This window comes from Scyliorhinus torazame, chromosome 28 (genome assembly GCF_047496885.1).
Source record: "Scyliorhinus torazame isolate Kashiwa2021f chromosome 28, sScyTor2.1, whole genome shotgun sequence".
Lineage (NCBI taxonomy): Eukaryota > Metazoa > Chordata > Chondrichthyes > Carcharhiniformes > Scyliorhinidae > Scyliorhinus > Scyliorhinus torazame.
The window spans coordinates 33750924-33773939 of NC_092734.1; the positions used below are offsets into that span (position 1 = coordinate 33750924).

Genomic DNA, 23016 nt, shown 5'->3' on the forward strand with positions numbered 1-23016 from the left:
CTCTCTGTCTCTCTGAGCTGTGTGTGTGTGAGCTCTCTGTCTCTCTGTGTCTCTGAGCTGTGTGTGTGTGCGCTCTCTGTCTCTCTTAGCTGTGTGTGTGTGAGCTCTCTGTCTCTCTGTGTCTCTGAGCTGTGTGTGTGTGAGCTCTCTGTCTCTCTGAGCTGTGTGTGTGTGAGCTCTCTGTCTCTCTGTCTGTGTGTGTGTGTGTGTGTGTGAGCTCTCTGTCTCTCTGTGCTGTGTGTGTGTGAGCTCTCTGTCTCTCTGTCTCTCTGAGCTGTGGTGTGTGCGCTCTCTGTCTCTCTTAGCTGTGTGTGTGAGCTCTCTGTCTCTCTGAGCTGTGTGTGTGTGAGCTCTCTGTCTCTCTGAGCTGTGTGTGTGTGAGCTCTCTGTCTCTCTGAGCTGTGTGTGTGTGAGCTCTGTCTCTCTGAGCTGTGTGTGTGTGAGCTCTCTGTCTCTCTGAGTTGTGTGTGTGTGAGCTCTCTGTGTCTCTGAGCTGTGTGTGTGTGAGCTCTCTGTCTCTCTGTGTTGTGTGTGTGTGAGCTCTGTCTCTCTGAGCTGTGTGTGTGTGAGCTCTCTGTCTCTCTGAGCTGTGTGTGTGTGAGCTCTCTGTCACTCTGTGTCTCTGAGCTGTGTGTGTGTGAGCTCTCTGTCTCTCTGAGCTGTGTGTGTGTGAGCTCTCTGTCTCTCTGAGCTGTGTGTGTGTGAGCTCTCTGTCTCTCTGTGCTGTGTGTGTGTGAGCTCTCTGTCTCTGAGCTGTGTGTGTGTGTGAGCTCTCTGTCTCTGTGTGTGTGTGTGTGTGTGAGCTCTCTGTCTCTATGTGCTGTCTGTGTGTGAGCTCTCTGTCTATCTGTGTCTCTGAGCTGTGTGTGTGTGAGCTCTCTGTCTCTCTGTGTCTGTGCAGTGTGTGTGTGAGCTCTCTGTCTCTCTGTGCTGTGTGTGTGTGCGCTCTCTGTCTCTCTGAGCTGTGTGTGTGTGAGCTCTCTGTCTCTCTGTGTCTCTGAGCTGTGTGTGTGTGAGCTCTCTGTCTCTCTGAGCTGTGTGTGTGTGTGTGAGCTCTCTGTCTCTCTGAGCTGTGTGTGTGTGAGCTCTCTGTCTCTCTGTGTCTCTGAGCTGTGTGTGTGTGAGCTCTCTGTCTCTCTGTGTCTCTGAGCTGTGTGTGTGTGTGAGCTCTCTGTCTCTCTGTGCTGTCAGTGTGTGAGCTCTCTGTCTCTCTGTGCTGTGTGTGTGTGAGCTCTCTGTCTCTCTGTGCTGTGTGTGTGTGAGCTCTCTGTGTCTCTCAGCTGTGTGTGTGCGAGCTCTCTGTCTCTCTGAGCTGTGTGTGTGTGAGCTCTCTGTCTCTCTGTGTCTCTGAGCTGTGTGTGTGTGAGCTCTCTGTCTCTCTGTGTCTCTGAGCTGTGTGTGTGTGAGCTCTCTGTCTCTCTGTGTCTCTGTGCTGTGTGTGTGTGAGCTCTCTGTCTCTCTGTGTCTCTGAGCTGTGTGTGTGTGAGCTCTCTGTCTCTCTGTGTCTCTGTGCTGTGTGTGTGTGAGCTCTCTGTCTCTCTGTCTCTCTGAGCTGTGTGTGTGAGCTCTGTCTCTCTGAGCTGTGTGTGTGTGAGCTCTCTGTCTCTCTGTGCTGTGTGTGTGTGCGCTCTCTGTCTCTCTGAGCTGTGTGTGTGTGAGCTCTCTGTCTCTCTGTGTCTCTGAGCTGTGTGTGTGTGAGCTCTCTGTCTCTCTGAGCTGTGTGTGTGTGAGCTCTCTGTCTCTCTGTGTCTCTGAGCTGTGTGTGTGAGCTCTCTGTCTCTCTGAGCTGTGTGTGTGTGAGCTCTCTGTCTCTCTGAGCTGTGTGTGTGTGAGCTCTGTCTCTCTGAGCTGTGTGTGTGTGAGCTCTCTGTGTCTCTGAGCTGTGTGTGTGTGAGCTCTCTGTCTCTCTGAGCTGTGTGTGTGTGAGCTCTCTGTCTCTCTGTGCTGTGTGTGTGTGAGCTCTCTGTCTCTCTGAGCTGTGTGTGTGTGTGAGCTCTCTGCCTCTGTGTGTGTGTGTGTGTGAGCTCTCTGTCTCTCTGTGCTGTGTGTGTGTGAGCTCTCTGTCTCTCTGAGCTTTGTGTGTGTGAGCTCTCTGTCTCTCTGAGCTGTGTGTGTGTGAGCTCTCTGTCTCTCTGAGCTGTGTGTGTGTGAGCTCTCTGTCTCTCTGAGCTGTGTGTGTGTGAGCTCTCTGTCTCTCTGTGCTGTGTGTGTGTGAGCTCTCTGTCTCTGAGCTGTGTGTGTGTGTGTGAGCTCTCTGTCTCTGTGTGTGTGTGTGTGTGTGAGCTCTCTGTCTCTATGTGCTGTCTGTGTGTGAGCTCTCTGTCTATCTGTGTCTCTGAGCTGTGTGTGTGTGAGCTCTCTGTCTCTCTGTGTCTGTGCAGTGTGTGTGTGAGCTCTCTGTCTCTCTGTGCTGTGTGTGTGTGCGCTCTCTGTCTCTCTGAGCTGTGTGTGTGTGAGCTCTCTGTCTCTCTGTGTCTCTGAGCTGTGTGTGTGTGAGCTCTCTGTCTCTCTGAGCTGTGTGTGTGTGTGTGAGCTCTCTGTCTCTCTGAGCTGTGTGTGTGTGAGCTCTCTGTCTCTCTGTGTCTCTGAGCTGTGTGTGTGTGAGCTCTCTGTCTCTCTGTGTCTCTGAGCTGTGTGTGTGTGTGAGCTCTCTGTCTCTCTGTGCTGTCAGTGTGTGAGCTCTCTGTCTCTCTGTGCTGTGTGTGTGTGAGCTCTCTGTCTCTCTGTGCTGTGTGTGTGTGAGCTCTCTGTGTCTCTCAGCTGTGTGTGTGCGAGCTCTCTGTCTCTCTGAGCTGTGTGTGTGTGAGCTCTCTGTCTCTCTGTGTCTCTGAGCTGTGTGTGTGTGAGCTCTCTGTCTCTCTGTGTCTCTGAGCTGTGTGTGTGTGAGCTCTCTGTCTCTCTGTGTCTCTGTGCTGTGTGTGTGTGAGCTCTCTGTCTCTCTGTGTCTCTGAGCTGTGTGTGTGTGAGCTCTCTGTCTCTCTGTGTCTCTGTGCTGTGTGTGTGTGAGCTCTCTGTCTCTCTGTCTCTCTGAGCTGTGTGTGTGAGCTCTGTCTCTCTGAGCTGTGTGTGTGTGAGCTCTCTGTCTCTCTGTGCTGTGTGTGTGTGCGCTCTCTGTCTCTCTGAGCTGTGTGTGTGTGAGCTCTCTGTCTCTCTGTGTCTCTGAGCTGTGTGTGTGTGAGCTCTCTGTCTCTCTGAGCTGTGTGTGTGTGAGCTCTCTGTCTCTCTGTGTCTCTGAGCTGTGTGTGTGAGCTCTCTGTCTCTCTGAGCTGTGTGTGTGTGAGCTCTCTGTCTCTCTGAGCTGTGTGTGTGTGAGCTCTGTCTCTCTGAGCTGTGTGTGTGTGAGCTCTCTGTGTCTCTGAGCTGTGTGTGTGTGAGCTCTCTGTCTCTCTGAGCTGTGTGTGTGTGAGCTCTCTGTCTCTCTGTGCTGTGTGTGTGTGAGCTCTCTGTCTCTCTGAGCTGTGTGTGTGTGTGAGCTCTCTGCCTCTGTGTGTGTGTGTGTGTGAGCTCTCTGTCTCTCTGTGCTGTGTGTGTGTGAGCTCTCTGTCTCTCTGAGCTTTGTGTGTGTGAGCTCTCTGTCTCTCTGAGCTGTGTGTGTGTGAGCTCTCTGTCTCTCTGAGCTGTGTGTGTGTGCGCTCTCTGTCTCTCTGTGCTGTGCTGGGTGAGTCTCTCTGTGCTGTGTGCTCTCTCTCTCTCTCTGTCTCTGAGCTGTGCTGTCTCCCTGTGTCTCTCTGTGCTGTGTCTGTGCTGGGTGCTCTCTCTCTGTCTCTGAGCTGTGTTGTCTCCGTGTCTGTGGTGAGAGCTCTTTCTCTGTGTCTCTGAGCTGTGCTGTCTCTCTGTGTCTCTCTCTGTCTCTGTGCTGGGTGAGTCTGTGCTGTGAGCTCTCTCTCTCTGTCTCTGTGCTGTGAGCTCTCTCTCTCTCTTTGTCTCTGTGCTGTGAGCTCTCTCTCTCTCTGTCTCTGTGCTGGGTGAGTCTCTGTGCTGTGTCTCTCTGCTGTGAGCTCTCTCTCTCTCTCTGTCTCTGTCTTGTGAGCGCTCTCTCTCTCTGTGCTGGGTGAGTCTCTGTGCTGTGTCTCTGTTGTGAGCTCTCTCTCTGTCGCTGTGCTGTGAGCTCTCTCTCCCTCTCTGTCTCTGTGCTGGGTGTGTCTATGTGCTGTGTCTCTGTTGTGAGCTCTCTCTCTGTCTCTGCTGTGAGCTCTCTCTCTCTCTGTGCTGTGAGCTCTCTCTCTGTCCTGTGAGATCTCTCTCTCTGTCTGTGCTCGGCGAGTCTCTGTGCTGTGTCTCTGTTGTGAGCTCTCTATCTCTGTGCTGTGAGCTCTCTCTCTCTCTCTGTCTCTGTGCTGTGAGCTCTCTCTCTCTCTGTGCTGTGAGCTCTCTCTCTCTGTGCTGTGAGCTCTCTCTCTGTCTGTGCTGTGAGCTCTCTCTCTCTCTGTGCTGTGAGCTCTCTCTGTCTCTGTGCTGTGAGCTCTCTCTGTCTCTGTGCTGTGAGCTCTCTCTCTCTCTGTGCTGTGAGCTCTCTCTCTGTCTGTGCTGTGAGCTATCTCTCTCTCTGTGCTGTGAGCTCTCTCTGTCTCTGTGCTGTGAGCTCTCTCTCTCTCTGTGCTGTGAGCTCTCTCTCTGTCTGTGCTGTGAGCTATCTCTCTCTCTGTGCTGTGAGCTCTCTCTGTCTCTGTGCTGTGAGCTCTCTCTCTGTCTCTGTGCTGTGAGCTCTCTCTGTCTCTGTGCTGTGAGCTCTCTCTCTCTCTGTGCTGGGCGAGTCTCTGCTGTGAGCTCTCTCTCTCTCTGTGCTGTGAGCTCTCTCTCTCTCTGTGCTGTGAGCTCTCTCTCTCTCTGTGCTGTGAGCTCTCTCTCTCTCTGTGCTGTGAGCTCCCTCTCTGTCTGTGCTGGGCGAGTCTCTGTGCTGTGTCTCTGTTGTGAGCTCTCTGTCTCTGTGCTGTGAGCTCTCTCTCTCTCTGTGCTGTGAGCTCTCTCTGTCTCTGTGCTGTGAGCTCTCTCTGTCTCTGTTGTGAGCTCTCTGTCTCTGTGCTGTGAGCTCTCTCTCTCTCTCTCTCTGTGCTGTGAGCTCTCTCTGTCTGTGCTGTGAGCTCTCTCTGTCTCTCTCTTTTAGTAGCTGCTGTCTGTCTGTCTCTGGGTCCTCATCTCTCTGTTTCCGATACTGCTGTCTGTCTCTGGGTCCTCCTCTCTCTCTCTCTGTGCTGGGTGAGTCTCTGCGCTGTGATCTGCCGGCTGCCTCTCTCTGTGCGAGACAAGTCCGGGCAGCTTCTTCCCCTCGGCAGCCCGCAGTGGATCCATGCCGGCCAGTCGGTGGCTCTGCGTCTGAAGCAGCCTCCAGCCCCCAGCCCCTCTAGAGTATGTGATTCCTAACGGGGGGAAACCTTCTCCAGCCTCCCCCAACATCAACAACAACAAGAGGCAGATGCAACCGTGTTGGAAAATGAAAGTGCAGGTAATGTTTGTGTCTTTGTCTTTGGGAGTTCCTCTTGTCTTGCTGGCCTGGAGAGGGAACACTGTCGCCTTCCATGTCCTTTGTGTCCAATTTCCCTGGCAATCCCTGTCAAGAGCGGGTTTAGTGTCTTTATAATTGAGTGTTTTGTCTAATTTGCTTTGATTAAGGTGCAGTCTCTTCTTCCTGTTATTGGCCTACTCTGATCTTGCACCCAGCATCAATTCTTATTCAGGCTGGAATTGTAGCTCTCTGCTTCAATACAACGAAATGGATATTAATCCCTGCCTGTATTGTCACACGCAAGTGCTAATCTCAAAGCCCAGAGCTGGGGTGGGAGATCCTGACTATTATTAGAAGCAAATCATTTGTTTGCCTATTTCCACCCCCCCCCCCCCCCCCCCCCAGCCAGAGAGCGGAGGGAGGTAGGGAGCTGTATCACACCCCTCCCCAGAGAGTGGAGGGAGCTGTATTACCTCCCCCCCCCCCCCCCCCCCCCCACAACACACACACACACAGGGAAGGCTGAGGGAGGCATTCCCAAGTCATAGTAAATCAGAAATGAGGGGCTTCCTGGTAGGTGGTTGTAGGGGTGTTGCAGTTTTAGATTGAGCCTCTGTCTGTCTGTCTGGGGGAATATTGCTTTCAGTTCCTTAAACATGGACGTGGGGTTTGAGCTGTGGTTCGAGCCTTGGCAGAGTGAATCTGAGGGGAGGGGAGGGGGAATACTGAGCGTGGCCCTGTTTACTGCTGTTATGTGTTTTTTATCTTGTATGTTTGTTGCAGCTATTTCGGTTAGCTAACAGTCGGGGGGATTGGGTGAATCTGTGTGTGTGTGTGTGTCTGTGACTGGCAGGTGCTGGAGCAACCTGCCCACTTAGGCCCTGAACAGATTGGCAGGGGGCTGGCTCTGACCCTAGGTCTTTATACAGGACATGTGTATATATATCCCTGTCTGTATCCCCACTTGAAACCTAGGATACTGACGGCGGCGGAAAAGAAATCTCAACTCCTCCATTATTCATGGTGGTGTTAACACAGGGTGATTCTAAGCACATCAGTTTCAAGTGAATTTCAAAAGTGGTTGCAAAGCTCCCTGTATTTTTACTAAAATGGCTTTTAATCCCTAGTGTAGTGATCTCTATGTGTGCATGTACACAAGGGGTTAATGGGTAATCAGTAGCACCACATGATCACTAGAGGGCCGGACCAACAGGGGTATAAAAGGCAACCATATTGTGTCTCTGGGTCTCCCTCGCGGGTGGACTGTGACCAGGGCAATAGCAGAGTAGTGCAGATGGCTAGTGGAGTTACGTATAGTTACCGTAGTTAGATCTTGTTAACCTTATCACTGGTATCAAAGTTAAAGTAAAGAACTCATGCAATTATTGTTATAGTTACTCAATAAACCTTTTGTTACTATTGGATGAGTTCGCATCTTCTTCATCGCGATTCAGAGGACCTCTTCATTAACCAAGGATTGAGTAGCACATGTTACCTACCAAGCAGGTAACAAAACATAGTACCAGGCGTGTTGGCTTTAACAGAACTAGTTAGATTAGGTTAGACAAAAAGAGAAGACAATTCAGACCGGATATTCAGCTGTGGAAGACTTTGCAGCAAATGGATCCTCGTCGACTAACTATGGGACTCATTGGACCTCTAGGGCAGCTGGAAACAACCGGTAATTTAAGTTATAACTGGAAACGATTTGAACAGATATTCCAAATATTTAGCGCTGCTAATGATTTAAGCACATTCTCTGACGAAACAAAAATAGCACTACTACTCTCAATAGGAGTGCATGAAGCTAGAGAAATCTATAATTGCTTTAATTACTTAGAAGGTGAAGACAACACCAAAATAGAAGTAATACTCAAAAACTTTGATGATCACTGTAGGAGTCAGTCTGGAGAGATGCTGGAAAGATTTAACTCTTGTTATAAATGCCATAGAAACGGAGGGCCCATCACTGATTTTATCACAAATCTCAAGTTAATACCACAAGGCTGTGATTATGCTGATTTCAGAGACACTATGATAATGGATCAATTAATTTCTGGACTATCTGACAAAAACTTGAAGGAAGATCTTTCACACGATAAGTATCGAACTCTAGAAACCGCTATACAAAAATGCCTTGCTTATGAACAAAAACAAAATCAATACTGTGAGTCTTTACAAACACAGAATCAGTATCTAGTAAACAAAATCGGTAAAAATGGCGCAAACACTTACCACGAGGCAGAGGCAGGATCTCACTCGATGCAACAGCGCTTTTTGATTGGCAGCCATCTTGAGCGAGAGCGTTCCGGCCAGTACGCACATGCGCACTTCTCAAAAAGAAGGAAAACAGCAAAATACACTCGAGAAGCCGCGCACGCGCAGTTGCGAAAAGAGCGCACAGTAAAGGAAACTCGAATTGCGCATTCGCAATCGATTCCTACACATGACGGCACGAGCGTCATGATGTCAAAGGACCCGGACCACGCCCACTTAAAAGGGAAATGCACGAAAATGAACAAAAAGACATTTAAAGCTACCAAACCAAATTTTCTTACATCAAAAGACAGAACTTACACCAGCAGTTAAAAATAACCTCCGCAGCACCCTGGCACAAACAGTTTGCACCACCCAAAGAGGAGAGCACAGTGCTTTGTTCATTGAAGAATACTACTCAGAAGATGATTTCTTCATTGGACATAGAAAGAACAATGACAAATCCGAAACAAAAAGAGATGATTTGTTCATTGAAGACTACTGCTCAGACATGGATGAGTTATTCGGAATTGATGATCATTGCATCTGCAACACGGTTGAAATGCTCAACACGACTCTTCTCATGGTAGATGAATCCAATACCATGATGCCATGGCAGATCGTCGATACATTGGATGACAGCAATACCCAAGAAGAAGACAACGCCACACAGCAAGCACAGATCGACTCTACAGCGAGAACACTGCACGACTCCACAGAGAGAGCGATGAAGACTCCACAGAGAGAGCGATGAAGGACTGCACAGAGAGAGCGATGGAAGGACTGCACAGAGAGAGCGATGAAAGACTCCACAGAGAGAGCGATGAAAGACTCCACAGAGAGAGCGATGGAAGGACTGCACAGAGAGAGCGATGAAAGACTCCACAGAGAGAGTGACACAAGCCTCCACAAAGTGAGCGACGGAAGCCTCCACAGACAGTTCGGTGACAGACTCAAAAATGGAAGCAAGCAAACACTCCATAGCGAACGCCATGCGTGAACAAGACTATGACCGTCTACCCAGCTTCTTTGAGCCACCAGAACCCAGCTCATTTAACCAACAAGAAGACAGTCTACCCAGCTTATTTGAGCCACCAGAAGAAGACTATGAAAGTCTACCCAGTTCATATAACTAACAAGAAGACACTGAATGTCTACCCACTGTATGTGAGACAATTGATGAAAAAAAAAATCACAATTCGCATACAGGATGTGCAGCATCACAGCGAGACTGACAGATCTCAGCTCGTCTGCACAGAAGCACTCAACAATCAGAGGAGGGCTACTCATGAGTCCAGAGAGACCACGTCAATTGAAATCTAGAAGAGGAGCACCATGACCCACAACAAAATGAAATTGTGAAGATTTTGACTCCGGAAGAGGAGCACCAAGACCCAGAAGGGAATTAAATCGTGAAGATTTTGATTCCTGTAGAGGAGCACCAAGAAACCAAAGGTGATTCAAATGAACCAGAAATAACTCCAGAAGAGGAGCACAAAGAAATCAATGATGATTCAAGTGAACCAGAAATGACTCTAGAAGAGGAGTACCAAGGAAGCAAAGAAGAGGAATCGAATCCACCACAAATGACTGATGTCACCAACATCAATGCAACATCAGATCATTCTCACAATTCTCAAGAAGAAACGCTCAATGTAACAGATACCACAACGGACACTGACACCAATAACTGTGACAATGACTCAAATCATCCACATGGAACACTCATTGAGTGCAACAAGAACAACAAACACCGCAAGACGCACAGCAGAAACAAGAACAACAACAACATTCAGCGCAACAAGAACAACAAAGACACCAAGAAGCATAACAGAAACAACAATCACGACAAGAAAAACGACAGGAACAGCAACGAAACCCCCCCCACAAAAAACAGGAACAACAAGCACAACAAGAAAAACAACAAGAACAACAGCGAAAACAACAAAAACAAACAACAAGCACAACAAAAACAAACAACAAGCACAACAAGAATGACAACAACAAGAACGACAACGAAAACAACCAACACAGAAACACAGAAACAACAACAATGAAACAACGACCTGTACAACATGGTACAACTCTGCACACGAAGGACAATGCCACAGCACACTGCAAAACAATGACAAGACTACAAACATGCCAAGGCATGACAAAGAATCTCACAAATTCATATCTGCTCCAGAACAAGCAAGCACGCCAGCTTTCAAGGCAGATGACACACTAGATCAATACCGCAAGCACAGGAAAAAGTCCAGGTCAGACGACAAAGATGACATACAGAATCAATACCGCAAGCACAGAAACAAGTCCAGGTCTGACAATGGTGTAACACAGAATCGCTACCACAAGTATAGAGAGAAAAAAAGAAAGTCTAAATCAGACAACAAAGAGATTCGACCATTCGAACACCTCATGATGACTTGATGGTCACTTACACACAAGAACACTGACAACGTTCACAAAGAAACATCACTACTTCAACAACAGAAGATGAAAGCAACTCAACCGAACAAATTCATAAAGTTGGACTCACAATTTTTTTTATTAAGATTGGACTCATAAATATTAATTGGCTTTGTATAATCATCAAGATCATCACAGCTTGTACATAACATCATTTGTCTACCTATTTCACGCAAGCGAAAACACCTTAGAGATTAAATGTATTCACATTTGACGGACTAACTCTTTGATTTTATGTAATGCATTTGCGAACTGCATCCATTATGTTTGTTCAATTTTCTTTACAACACACAGAAAATATGTAACACGAAAAAAAGGGGGATGTAGTGATCTCTATATGTGCATAACAAGGGGTTAATGTGTAATCAGTAGCACCACATGATCACTAGAGGGCCAGACCAACAGGGGTATAAAACGCAACCACACTGGGTCTCTGGCTCTCTCGGGGGTGCACCGTGACCAGGGCAATAGCAGAGTAGTTCAGATGGCTAGTGGAGTTACGTATAGTTACTGTAGTTAGATCTTGTTAACCTTATCACTCTATCACAGTTAAAGTAAAGAACTCATGCAATTATTGTTATAGTTACTCAATAAACCTTTTGTTACTACTGGATGAGTTCGAGTCTTCTTCATCGAGATTCAGAAGACCTCTTCATTATCCAAGGATTGAGTAGCACATGTTACCTACCACACAAGTAGCAAAACACCTAGGATCTGGAGCTCTAACCCCAACCCCACTCGGCAGGAGCGGACTGTAAATCTGCTTCTGGTGTGGCAGCTCGCACCGACCCACTTAAGCCCTTACTTCCAGCAGGGAATCGAACCTGGGACCCTGACGCTGTGAAGCCACAGTGCTAGCCACGTGTGCTACCGTGCTGCCCGAGGTCTGAGCAAGAATCCTCCAGGGATCCACCAGGGGTACCATGGGGCGGGGGGGGGGGGGGGTAGGGGGGGGTATGGGGGCGATGGGGGCTGCGTAATCTACCGCTCATCCAAAATTCCTCTGCCAATGCACCGAGTCCCGTTTCCCCCCATCGCCCTTAGAATCATAGAATAGATTCGGGGGGAGGGTGGGTGGCATGGTAGCACAGTGGTTAGCACTGTTGCTTCAAAGCTCCAGGATCCCAGGTTCGATTCCCCGCTGGATCACTGCCTGTGCGGAGTCTGCACGTTCTCCCGTGTCTGCGTGGGTTTCCTCCGGGTGCTCTGGTTTCCTCCCACAGTCCAAAGACGCGCAGGATAGGTGGATTGGCCACGCTAAATTGCCCCTTAGTGTCAAAAAAAAAGATTGGCTGGGGTTACTGTGTTAATAATAATCTTTTTATTGTCGCAAGTATGAAGTTACTGTGAAAAGCCCCTAGTCGCCACATTCCGGCACCTGTTCCGGTAAGCCGATATGGGAATTGAACCTGCGCTGGTGGCCTCGTTTGGCATTACAAACCAGCTGTCTAGCCCACTGAGCTAAACCGGGTTACAGGAGGTGTGAGCTCGTAGGGGGATGTAGATGCATCGAGGCTGCACTTTCCAAGAGTCGGTGCAGCCTCGATGGGCCAAATGGTCTCCTTCTGCACTGTAAATTCTTTGATTCTAAATTCTATGCGATGGCCTAGTGCCGTTGTCACTGGACTAGTGATTCAGAGACCCCGGGGTCCTGGGTTCAAATCCCACCAGGGCAGTTGGTGGAATTTGAATTAAATAAAAACAAGTGGAATTAAGTCTAATGATGACCATGAAACCATTGTCGATTTGTCGTAACAATCTATCTGGTTCGCTAATGTCCTTTAGAGAAGGAAATCTGCCGTCTTTACCCGGTCTGGCCCACGCAGCAATGTAGTTGACTCTTAACTGTCCCTCTGAAATGGTCGAGCAAGCCACTCAGGGCTGGGCAACAAACGCTGGCCCAGTCCAGCGTTGCCCAAATCCCGAGACGACTAAATTAAAAAAATCTTAGAATCCCTACAGTGCAGAAGGAGGGCCATTCGGCCCATCGAGTCTGCACCGACCCTCTGAAAGAGCACCCTATCTAGGCCAATTCCCCTATCCCTGTAACCCCACCGAATCAGGACACTAAGGGGCAAACTCCACACAGACAGTCACCCAAGGCCGGAATCGAACTGGGTCCCTGGCGCTGTGAGGCAGCAGTGCTAACCACTGTACCACCCTGCCGCTTACTTTTAGCTCCCAGTCAGGCAACACCTGACTCACCCTGGTTCTCTAATCCCTCCATGGCCTCACCACTCCTCTCGCCCCCCCCCCCCCCGACCCCCACTGCCCCCCACCCCCAGCTCCGTATTCTCCTCCAGCCCCACAGCTCTGAGATACGGCTGCCCCTCTGATTCGAAAATCAAAGCGGAGATCGGCAATAAAAGCAGGAAATGCGGGAAACGCTCGACAGGTCTGGCGGCACCTGTGGAGAGCGAGACGGAGTTGACGCTTTGAGTGCAACGAGAATCCCTTTCCGAGGAAGGGCCTCGGATTCAAAACGTTAACTCTCCCTCCGCAGGATGCTGCCCGCTCCGCTGAGTTCTTCCAGAATTTGCTCAATCCGGCCTCTTGGACATTCCCGATATGAATGGGCCCACCGTCGGTGGTGACATCTTCAGCTGCCTTCGTGTCCAGGGACGTGCAGGTTAGGTTATTGGGGGGAGGGGTGTTTTTCCGAAGGCTCGTTACAGACCCGCTGGGCCGAATGGCCTCCTGCACTGCAGGGATTCGATGATTCTCAGACAGAAAGAGTCCCTTCGGCCCATACTGTCTGTACTGATCATCAAGCACCTATCAATCCAGGGGCTGGTTTAGCACACTGGGCTAAATCGCTGGCTTTGAAAGCAGACCAAGGCAGGCCAGCAGCACGGTTCAATTCCCGTACCAGCCTCTCTGAACAGGTGCTGGAATGTGGCAACTAGGGGCTTTTCACAGTACCTTCATTGAAGCCTACTTGTGACAATCAGTGATTTTCATTTCATTTCATCCCAATCCCCTTTTCCAGCACCGGCTCCGTAGCCTTGTATGCTACGGCGTTTCAAAAGCTCATCTAAATGCTTCTGAAATGTGGTGAGGATTCCGGCCTCTACCACCCTTTCAGGCAGCGAGTCCCAGACTCCCATCACCCTCTGGGTGAAAACGTTTTTCTCTAATCCCCTCTAAATCTCCTGCCCTTGACCTTAAATCGAGGCCCCCTGGTTATTGACCTCTGTGCTCAGAGGAAACGGTGCTCCCTATCTGTGTCCCTTATCATTTTATACACCTCAGTCAGCCCCCCCCCCCCCCCCCTTAGCCGAGCAGAAAACAAAGAGCTGTGGGATGGTTTTTATTATGTTACAGGCACTACATGTATTTAAGTTATTGTTGCCACGAGCCGCTCTTGGCTTTTCCCATCTGGCCCCTTCAGGCAGCAGGGGGACAGACGCACGTCACAGAATCGCTGCCTTCGTTCCTACTGCTTAAATCTGGACCCTGAGCTGCTGCCTGCTCTCAGTAAGGAGAGAGTTCCGAGCTGTCGAAGATCTAGCAGGGATGTGGAGCCAGGCAGCTGGTGTTTTAGACCATGTCAGTGTTTAATCTGCTGTCTGTTTATTCTAGGTTACCAGTCACAGCATTGTTGCCAGCTAAGCATTAACTAAATAACTCAGAGAGCGAGAGGAATAAAGAAAACCCTTCCCTTGGATATATTTCGCTTGGGTTATTGTAAAAGTTTCGGAATCATAGTTATAAAATTTAGAATATATAAATTAACTACATGTCTGGAAGATATCCTTTAGAAATTGGGAGGGCCGAATGGGAACAGTTCATCCACTAATATGTTTCAAAGGGGAGAGTGGGTCTTAACTGTCTGCAGGTAACACACAAACTAACTTGGAATACAGTTACTAGTGGAGCATTATAATAATAATGATCTTTATTGTCACAAGTAGGCTTACATTGCAATGAGGTTACTGTGAAAAGCCCCTACTCGCCACATTCCAGCGCCTGTTCGGGTACACAGAGGGAGGATTCAGAATGTCCAATTCACCTAACAAGCACGTCTTTCGGGACTTGTGGGAGGAAACCGGAGCACCCGGAGGAAACCCACGTAGACACGGGGAGAACGTGCAGACTCCGCACAGACAGTGACCCAAGCCGGGATTCGAAACTGGGACCCTGGAGCTGTGAAGCAATTGTGCTACTGCGCTGCCCGAGCCAAACTCTAATGTAGTTGCATTGCAAGGCCCTAATCTATAGCGTTGTCACTGGTGCCCTCCGAATTGATCTGTTATATGGATTAGGTAGTGCTGGTACAACATTGCACAGTTTGAATTTGGAAAGGGTTGCAAGGACAGAGAGAGAGCTGGGGTGGGTGGTGGGGGGAGGAGTGGGGATGGGGGGGGGGGTGGGGAGGATGGTACACATACACAAATCATTGCAGGGAGCAGAGCAGCTTGTGAAAGTTGTTCAAAAGAGTACGGGATCCTGGGCTTTATAAATAGAGGCTTAGGCGTGGATAAAGGGATGTGGATGTGGGTTTGCAGAAGGCATTTGACAAGGTGCCACATCATAGGTTGCTGGGCAAAAATAAGAGCTCATGGTGTCGGGGTAACACATTAACACGGATAGAGGATTGATTAGCTAAGAGGAAACCAAAAGCTGGGATAAATGGGTCACTTTCCAGTTGAGATGATGTGATGAGTGGAGGGTCACAGGGACATCAGTGTCGGGGCATCAACTATTGTAGAATTTAGATCAGTAACTCGGATGAAGGAACCGGATGGTGGTAACTAATTTTGCTGAAGGTGCAAAGATGGGTTGGAAAGTAAGTTGTGAAGAAGACATAAGGGGAATGACTCCCTTGATGAAGGAGCTGCGCTCCGAAAGCGAGTGATTCCAAACAAACCTGTTGGACTTTGACCTGGTGTTGTCAGACTCTTACCATGGACAGTAGGGTAGAGAAGCAGAGGATGCAGATGATTCGCCAGAGAAGTGAAGTCGACATGAGGGAATTAACGTTTGACACAAGAAGGGTTAGGATCCTGAATATACTGCTTGAGAGTGTGTTGGGGGCCGATTCAACCATCCAAATGAAACCTTCAATCGAAAAGCTATTGGGTATGCGCCTGGGGCAATAAAGAATTGCAAAGCTACAAGGAAAGGGTGGGAATGGGATTAGTTAAATTGGGCTTGGAGAGTCAACATGGCCACATTGGCCGGATGGCTGCAGCACCAGTTGACCAGTGGGAACCCTCGTAACCTTTAAGAAGTACTTAGATGGGCACTTGTTACGCCGTAAAGGCAACGGAGCAAGTGCTGGAAAATGGGATTAGAATAGTTTGGTGCTGGTGCTGGATGGTCAGCACAGATGAGACGGCCCAAAGGGTCTCTTTCCATGCTGTAAAACTCTATGACTGTTCTATTTGTAGAAGACTGACGAACCTATGGCGTCGTTACTAACTCATGTAACCAATTGATGGTGTAGTTACTTAAACAGTGTCCATTAGCTGTAATCTCATTTCTATGCTGCTAACCTGCTTCGATCTCCAACATGGCGTGGACCCACTGCTGGGTTACATAGAACTGTACAGCACAGTACAGGCCCTTCGGCCCCCAATGTTGTGCCGAACTAGTCTGAAACTAAGATCAAATCAACCTACTCCCAATCATTCTAGTGCACTCCATATGCCTATCCAATAACTGCTTGAAAGTTCTTAAAGCGTCCGACTCCACTGGGAGTGGAGTTCCATGCCCCAACCACTCTCCGAGTAAAGAACCCACCTCTGACATCCCTCCTATATCTCCCACCCTGAACCTTATAATTATGCCCCCTTGTAACAGCTACATCCACCCGAGGAAAAAGTCGCTGAATGTCCACTCTATCTGTCCCTCTCATCATCGTATACATCTTAATTAAGTCACTTCTCATCCTCCTTCACTCCAATGAGAAAAGCCCGAGCTCCCTCAACCTTTCCTCATAAGGCCGACCCTCCAATCCAGGCAGCATCCTGGTAAATCTCCTTCGTACCCTTTCCAATGCTTCCACATCCTTCCTATAACCAGAACTGCACACACTACTCCAAATGTGGTCTAACCAAGGTCTTGTACAGTTGCAGCATAACCTCACGGCTCTTAAACTCAATCCCCCTGTTAATAAATGCTAACACACTATAGGCTTTTTTCACAGCTCTATCCACTTGGGTGGCAACTTTCAGAGATCTATGGACATGAACTCCGAGATCTCTCTGCTCCTCCACACTCTTCAGAACCCTGCCGTTAACCCTGTATTCCGCATTCAAATTTGTCCGACCAAAATGAATCACCTCACACTTATCAGGGTTAAACTCCATCTGCCATTTTCCAGCCCAGCTCTGCATCCTATCAATGTCTCTTTGCAGCCTACAACAGCCCTCCACCCCATCCACTACTCCACCAATCTTGGTGTCATCAGCAAATTTACTAACCCAACCTTCAACGCCATCATCCAAGTCATTGATAAAAATCACAAATAGCAGAGGACCCAGCACTGATCCCTGTGGTACAACGCTGGTGACTGGGCTCCAGGATGAAAATTTATCATCTACCACCACCCTTTGTCTTCTATGTGATAGCCAGTTACTGATCCAATCGGCCACACTTCCCTCTATACCATGCCTCCTTACTTTCTGCATGAGCCGACCATGGGGCACATTCTCAAATGCCTAACTAAAATCCATGTATACAACATCAACTTTCTACCTTCGTCTATGTACTTCGTTACCTCCTCAAAGAATACAATCAAACTTGTGAGGCAAGACTTATCCCTCACAAATCCGTGCTGACTATCCTGGATTAAGCTGTATCTTTCCAAATGATCATAAATCCCTCAGGACCCTTTCCAATAATTTACCTATGACCGAAGTGAGAATAACCGGCGTATAATTCCCAGGGGAACAAGGGGACAACATTCGCCTTTCTCCAGTCTTCTGGATATATCCCATCAGGCCCAGGGGACTTACTATCCTCAGGCTTCTCAAATTTTCTAACACATCTTCCTTCCGAATATCTACCTCCTTCAGCCTACCAGCCTGTATTGCACTATCCTCCTCAACAACATGACCCCTCTCCTTTGTGAACATTTAGGGCCTCTCCTATATCTTCAGACTCCATGCACACGTTCCCACTACTGTCCTTGACCGGCCCTAACAACACCTTGGTCATTCTTTTATTCCTCACATAAGTGTAAAACGACTTGGGGTTTTCCTTGAACCAACCCGCCAAGGACTTCTCATGCCCCCCTCCTAGCTCTCCTAAGCCCTTTCTTGAGCTCCTTCCTAGCTATCTTGTATCCCTCAAGTGCCGTAACTGAACCTTGTTTTCTCATCATTCTTCCTCTTGACAAGACATTCAACCTCTTTTGCAAACCATGGTTCCCCCACTCATCCATTTCCTCCCTGCCTGACAGGGACATACATATCAAGGACACGCAGTATTTGCTCCTTGAACCTCCACATCTCAATTGTGCCTTTCCCTGACAGTTCCTGTTTCCATCTTATGCTCCCAATTCTTGCCTAATCGCACCGTATTTACCCTCCCCCAGTTATAAACCTTGCCCTGCCGTTCCTATCCCTCTCCATTGCTATAGTGAAAGTCACTGAATTGTGGTCAATATCTCCAAAGTGCTCTCCCACAACCAAATCCAACATTTGGTCCGGTTCATTACCCAGTACCAAATCCAATGTGGCCCCCACCTCTTGTCGGTCTATCCACATATTGTGTGAGGAAACCCTCCTGTACACACTGGATAAAAACAGCCCCATCCAAACTATTCGAATTACAGTGGTTCCAATCAATATTTGGAAAGTTAAAGTCACCCATGACAACTACCCTGTGACTACCGCACCTATCCAAAATCTGCATTGCAATCTTTTCCTCCACATCTCTGTTACTGTTTGGGGCCTATAGAAAACTCCTAACAAAGTGACCGCTCCTTTCCTATTTCTAACTTCAGCCCACATTACCTCAGTAGACAGATCCTCCTCAAACTGCCTTTCTGCAGCCATTATACTATCCTTGATTAACAATGCCACTCCTCCACCTCTTTTACCACCTTCCCTAATCTTACTGAAACATCTAAACACCGGAACCTCCAACAACCATTCCTGCCCCTGTTCAATCCACGTCTCCGTAATGGCCACAACATCGTAGTCCCAGGTACCAATCCATGCTTCTCGCTCACCAACCTTGGGCGAATTTCTCCGGTATCGGCGCGATGTCCGCCTACCGGCGCCAAAAACGGCGCAAATCAGCCGGGCATCGCACTGCATCTTGGGGGGCCGAGCCCTAACCATGAGGGGCTAGACCCGCGCCAGACTGATTTCCGCCCCGCCAGCTGGCGGAAAAGGCCTTTGGTGCCCCGCCAGCTGGCGCGGAAATGACATTGCCGGGCGGCGCATGCGCGGGAGCGTTAGCGGCCGCTCACGGCACCCCCGCGCATGCGCTGTGGAGGGTGTCTCTTCCACCTCCGCCATGGTGGAGACTGTGGTGAAGGAGGAAGGCAAAGAGTGCCCCGACGGCACAGGCCCGCCTGCGGATCGGTGGGCCCCGATAGTGGGCCAGGCCACCATGGGCCCCCCCCGGGGCCAGATCGCCCCGCGCCCCCCCCCCAGGACCCCGGAGCCCGCCCGCGCCGCCTTGTCCCGCCGGTAAGAGAGGTGGTTTAATCCACGCCGGCGGGACAGGCATTCCAGCAATGGGACTTCGGCTCATCCGGACCGGATTATCGGGGGGGGGGGGGGCGCCAACCGGCGCGGCGCGATTCCCACCCCCACCGAATCTCCGGTGCCGGAGAATTCGGCAACCGGCGGGGGCGGGATTCACGCCAGCCCCTGGCGATTCTCCGACCCGGCGGGAGGTCGGAGAATCTCGCCCCTCATTCCTGATGCTCCTCGCATGGAAGTAGACACACTTCAAACCACCTTCATGCCTGCAGGTCCACTCTTGTGACCTTGGTATCTTCCTCAGTACTGCGCTACCCTCAACTTCCTGAACTCCAGCAACGCTATCTCCTGGACTACAAATCAGTTTCCCATCCCCCTGCCAAATTAGTTTAAACCCCCCCCCGAAGAGCTGTAGCAAATTTCCCTCCCAGGATATTGGTGCCCCTCTGGTTCAGATGTAACCTGTCCTATTTGTACAGGTCCCACCTTCCCCAGAATGTGCTCCAATTATCCAAGGTACTGAGACCCTCCCTCCTGCACCATCCCTGTAGCCACGTGTTGAACTACACTCTCTCCCTGTTCCTCACCTCGCTAGCACGTGGCACTGGAAGCAAACCAGAGATGACAACACGGTCTGTCCTGGCTCTCAGCTTCCACCCCAGCTCCCTGAATTCCTGTTTTACATCCCCGTCCCTTTTCCTACCTATGTTGTTGGTACCGATGTGTACCACGACTTGTGGCTGCTCCCCCTCCCCCGCAAGGATCCGGAAAACACGATCAGAGACATCACGGACCTTGGCACCCGGGAGGCAACACACCAACCGTGAGCTTCTATCGTTGCCACAGAACTGCATATCTATACCTCTAACTATAGAGTCTCCAATAACTAAGGCTCTCCTGCTCTCCCCCTTCCCTTCTGAGCCACAAGGACAGACTCAGTGCCAGAGACCTGGTCACCATGGCTTACCTCTGGTAGGTACCCCCCTCCCCCCCAACAGTATCCAAAACGGTCTACCTGTTATTGAGGGGAACAACCGCAGGGATCCCTGCACTGACTGCTTCTTCCCCCTCCTTTTAAATGTCACCCAGCTACCTTCATTCTTAGGAGTAACCTACAGCTTCTATCTATAACCGACTCTGCCTCCCAAATGATCCTCAGTTCATCCAGCTCCAGGTTCAATGGTGGAGAGGGAAAGAATTCAACGGGAGGCCCAGAAATTGGTCTTTGGTCCGATGTGACTGCCCCTGCGGGAACCTCCGCTGATGCACGCCATGGCGGATCGGGAGACCCACTGGTAAGCGCTGTGAGATTGATTTGCATCAGATGAGAACCTGTCCGCAATCTCGTTCCCACCACTACCCACTCACGTTTGCTTTTTAAAATTAAAAAATTGATTTTACAAGATGTGGGCATCTTTGGTTAGCCCAGCATTTATTGCCCATCCCAGTTGCCCTTCAACAGGTTTTGGTGAGCTGCCTTCTTGAACCGCTGCAGTCCCTGTGGTGTAGGTACACCCACTGTGCTGTTGGAGAGGGAGTTCCAGGATTTTTCCCCAGCGACAGTGAAGGAACGTCCGATATATTTGCAAGTCGGGGTGGTGAGTGACTTGGAGGGGAACCTCCAGGTGGTGGGGTCCCCGGGTATCTGCTGCTCTTGTCCTGCTAGATTGTAGCGGTCGTGTGTTTGGAAGGTGTTGTCTAAGGAACCTTGGTCAGTTCCTGCAGTGCATCTTGTAGATGGTACACGCGGCTGCCACTGTGCGTTCGGGGTGGAGGGTTTGAGTGTTTGTGGGTGGGGAGCCACTCAAGCGGGTTGCGTTGTCCAGGATGGTGTTGAGCTTCTTGAGTGTTGTTGGAGCTGCACTCATCCAGGCAAGCGGAGAGTATTCCATCACACTCCTAACTTGTGCCTTGTAGATGGTGGACAGGCTTTGGGGAGTCAGGGGCGCGATTCTCCGACCCCCCCGTGTGAATCCCGCCCCCACCGGTTGCCGAATTCTCCGGCACCGGATATTCGGCGGGTGTGGGAATTGCGGCCCCCCCCGCCGATTCTCCAGCCCGTGATGGGCCGAAGTCCCGCTGCTGGAATGCCTGTCCCGCCAGCGAGAATCAAAACACCACTCTTACCGGCGGGACAAGGCGGCGCGGGCGGGCTCCGGGGTCCTTCGGGGCCCACCGATCCGCGGGCGGTCCTGTGCCGTGGGGGCACTCTTCCTTCCGCCTTCGCCATGGTCTCCACTATGGCGGAGGCGGAAGAGACCCCCTCCACTGCGCATGCGCGGGGATGCCGTGAGCGGCCGCTAACGCTCCCGTGCATGCGCCGCCCGGCAATGTCATTTCCGCGCCAGCTGGTGGGGCGTAAATCAGTCTGGCGCGGGCCAGAGAATTCCGCACCTTTGGGGTGGTGCGTTGCCGGACTGATTCGCACCGTTTTTGGTGCCGGTCGGCGGACATCGCGCCGATTGCGGAGAATCCTGCCCCAGGAGTTGAGTTACTCACCGTAGGATTCCTAGCCTCTGACTTGCTAAATTAACGAGGTCGGTTCTGGAAGCTATGGCGTGGTTTCCTGCCAGACCCGCAACGGGAAACACCCTCCCCCATCCTCCATGGGATTTAGTCCCAAGTGGGAGAATTCCACCCATGGTCACTTTTCCTTCTGGCTGTTATAAGGATTTATTCTTTTAATGGGCAGCACGGTAGCATAGTGGTTAGCATAGTTGCTTCACAGCTCCAGGGTCCCAGGTTCGATTCCGGCTTGGGTCACTGTCTGTGCGGAGTCTGCACGTTCTCCCCGTGTGTGCGTGGGTTTCCTCCGGGTGCTCCAATTTCCTCCCACAGTCCAAAGATGTGCAGGTTAGGTGGATTGGCCGTGATAAATTGCCCTTAGTGTCCAAAAAGGTTAAATGGGGGTTACGGGGATAAGGTAGAGACGTGGGCTTGAGTAGGATGCTCTTTGTAAGGGCCGGTGCAGACTCGATGGACCAAATGGCCTCTTTCTGCTCTGTAAATTCTATGAAACTGGCAGATTTGAGTCAGCGAGGCCTCACAGAATAGCTTAACGACAAAGTTCAAACTGTGAGAGGGAGGAAGGGTAATACTGGTACAAGCTTAGTTGTGTACTGGCGACATCGATACGTATGTATACATCTATATGTAGGTATAAATTTATACTCATGTATACGATACATATTTGTATACATCTGTATGTGTGCCCACTGTGACTTGTCAGGTAGCACGCTGGCCTCTGATGAGGTCCTGGGTTCAAGCCTCATTCGCAGGCGCTGCAGTGTTGAGGGAGCACCGCACTGCTGGAGGTGCTGTCTTTCGAGTGTGATGTTGAACCGAGTCAGCCCAGTGTGGTTGGAAGATCCCTCGGCGCCCATGGAGAGCCCAGGGAGTTCTCCCCGGTGACCTGACCAACATCAGTCCATCAATCAAAGTCACAAATCAGATTGTTGGGCCAGTGTGGGACTGACTGTAAAACCTAGCTGTGATGAGGCGTCCTTGGCGGCAGGGCACTATGGGATGTCTGGATGCTGTCAGGTAAAATGGCTGACAATCTGGGCACAGCAAGCTGCCACCAGCAGAGATTCCGTTTCTAAAGTTCTGTCGGAAGGTCCTCCCCCTAAAACGTCAGTTCTCTTTCTCTCCCCACTGACGCTGCCAGACCTGCTGAGAGTTTTCAGCATTTTCTGCTTTTAATATCTGTCACAAAAGCAGATTATTTGGTCATTTCTCACAACGCTGTGTGCTGTGCACAAACTGGTTAATTGCCACATTCATTACGACCATGACTATACGTCCAGAAAAGTACTACTTTGGCTATAAAAGTGCTTTCAGAAAGGCTGAGACCATTGAAATGTGAGTCTTACATGTGTTATATGTTGCGGGTCAATACTATGTCTCGACTTGGATTTTGACAGTCTGTGTGGCTGTCAGTGAGAATTCCAGAGACGCAGTTGTTAACCTCTGCAGTGATCCCACTAGTCTTTTAGCTTTAAGCCTCTTCTCTGTCTGGATGACTTTTCTAACCTCTGCGACCATGGGCACCTTGTCCACTTAATTTTGTTGTGCTCATTATCTGATGATTGAAGGCTTTCTCCATGAATTTTAAAGCGATGGGCTGCTCTCAATCATTGAGAATGGTGTCAAGGTAGGCACTCTTGTAATGGAGTGTGTACGCTT

The 23016-nt window shown here is 50.0% G+C and overlaps 1 protein-coding gene across 1 annotated transcript in view; it reads left to right on the forward strand.

Moving 5' to 3' along the window:
- Positions 1–4527: 4527 nt before the first annotated feature.
- Positions 4528–23016, forward strand: part of marchf8 (membrane-associated ring finger (C3HC4) 8) — a 96802-nt gene continuing 78313 nt past the window's right edge. The window contains exon 1 of the mRNA XM_072491840.1: positions 4528–5443. Within this exon, the coding sequence (XP_072347941.1) occupies positions 5414–5443 (30 nt within the window). The 5' untranslated portion in view covers positions 4528–5413. The remainder of the gene's footprint in view (positions 5444–23016) is intronic.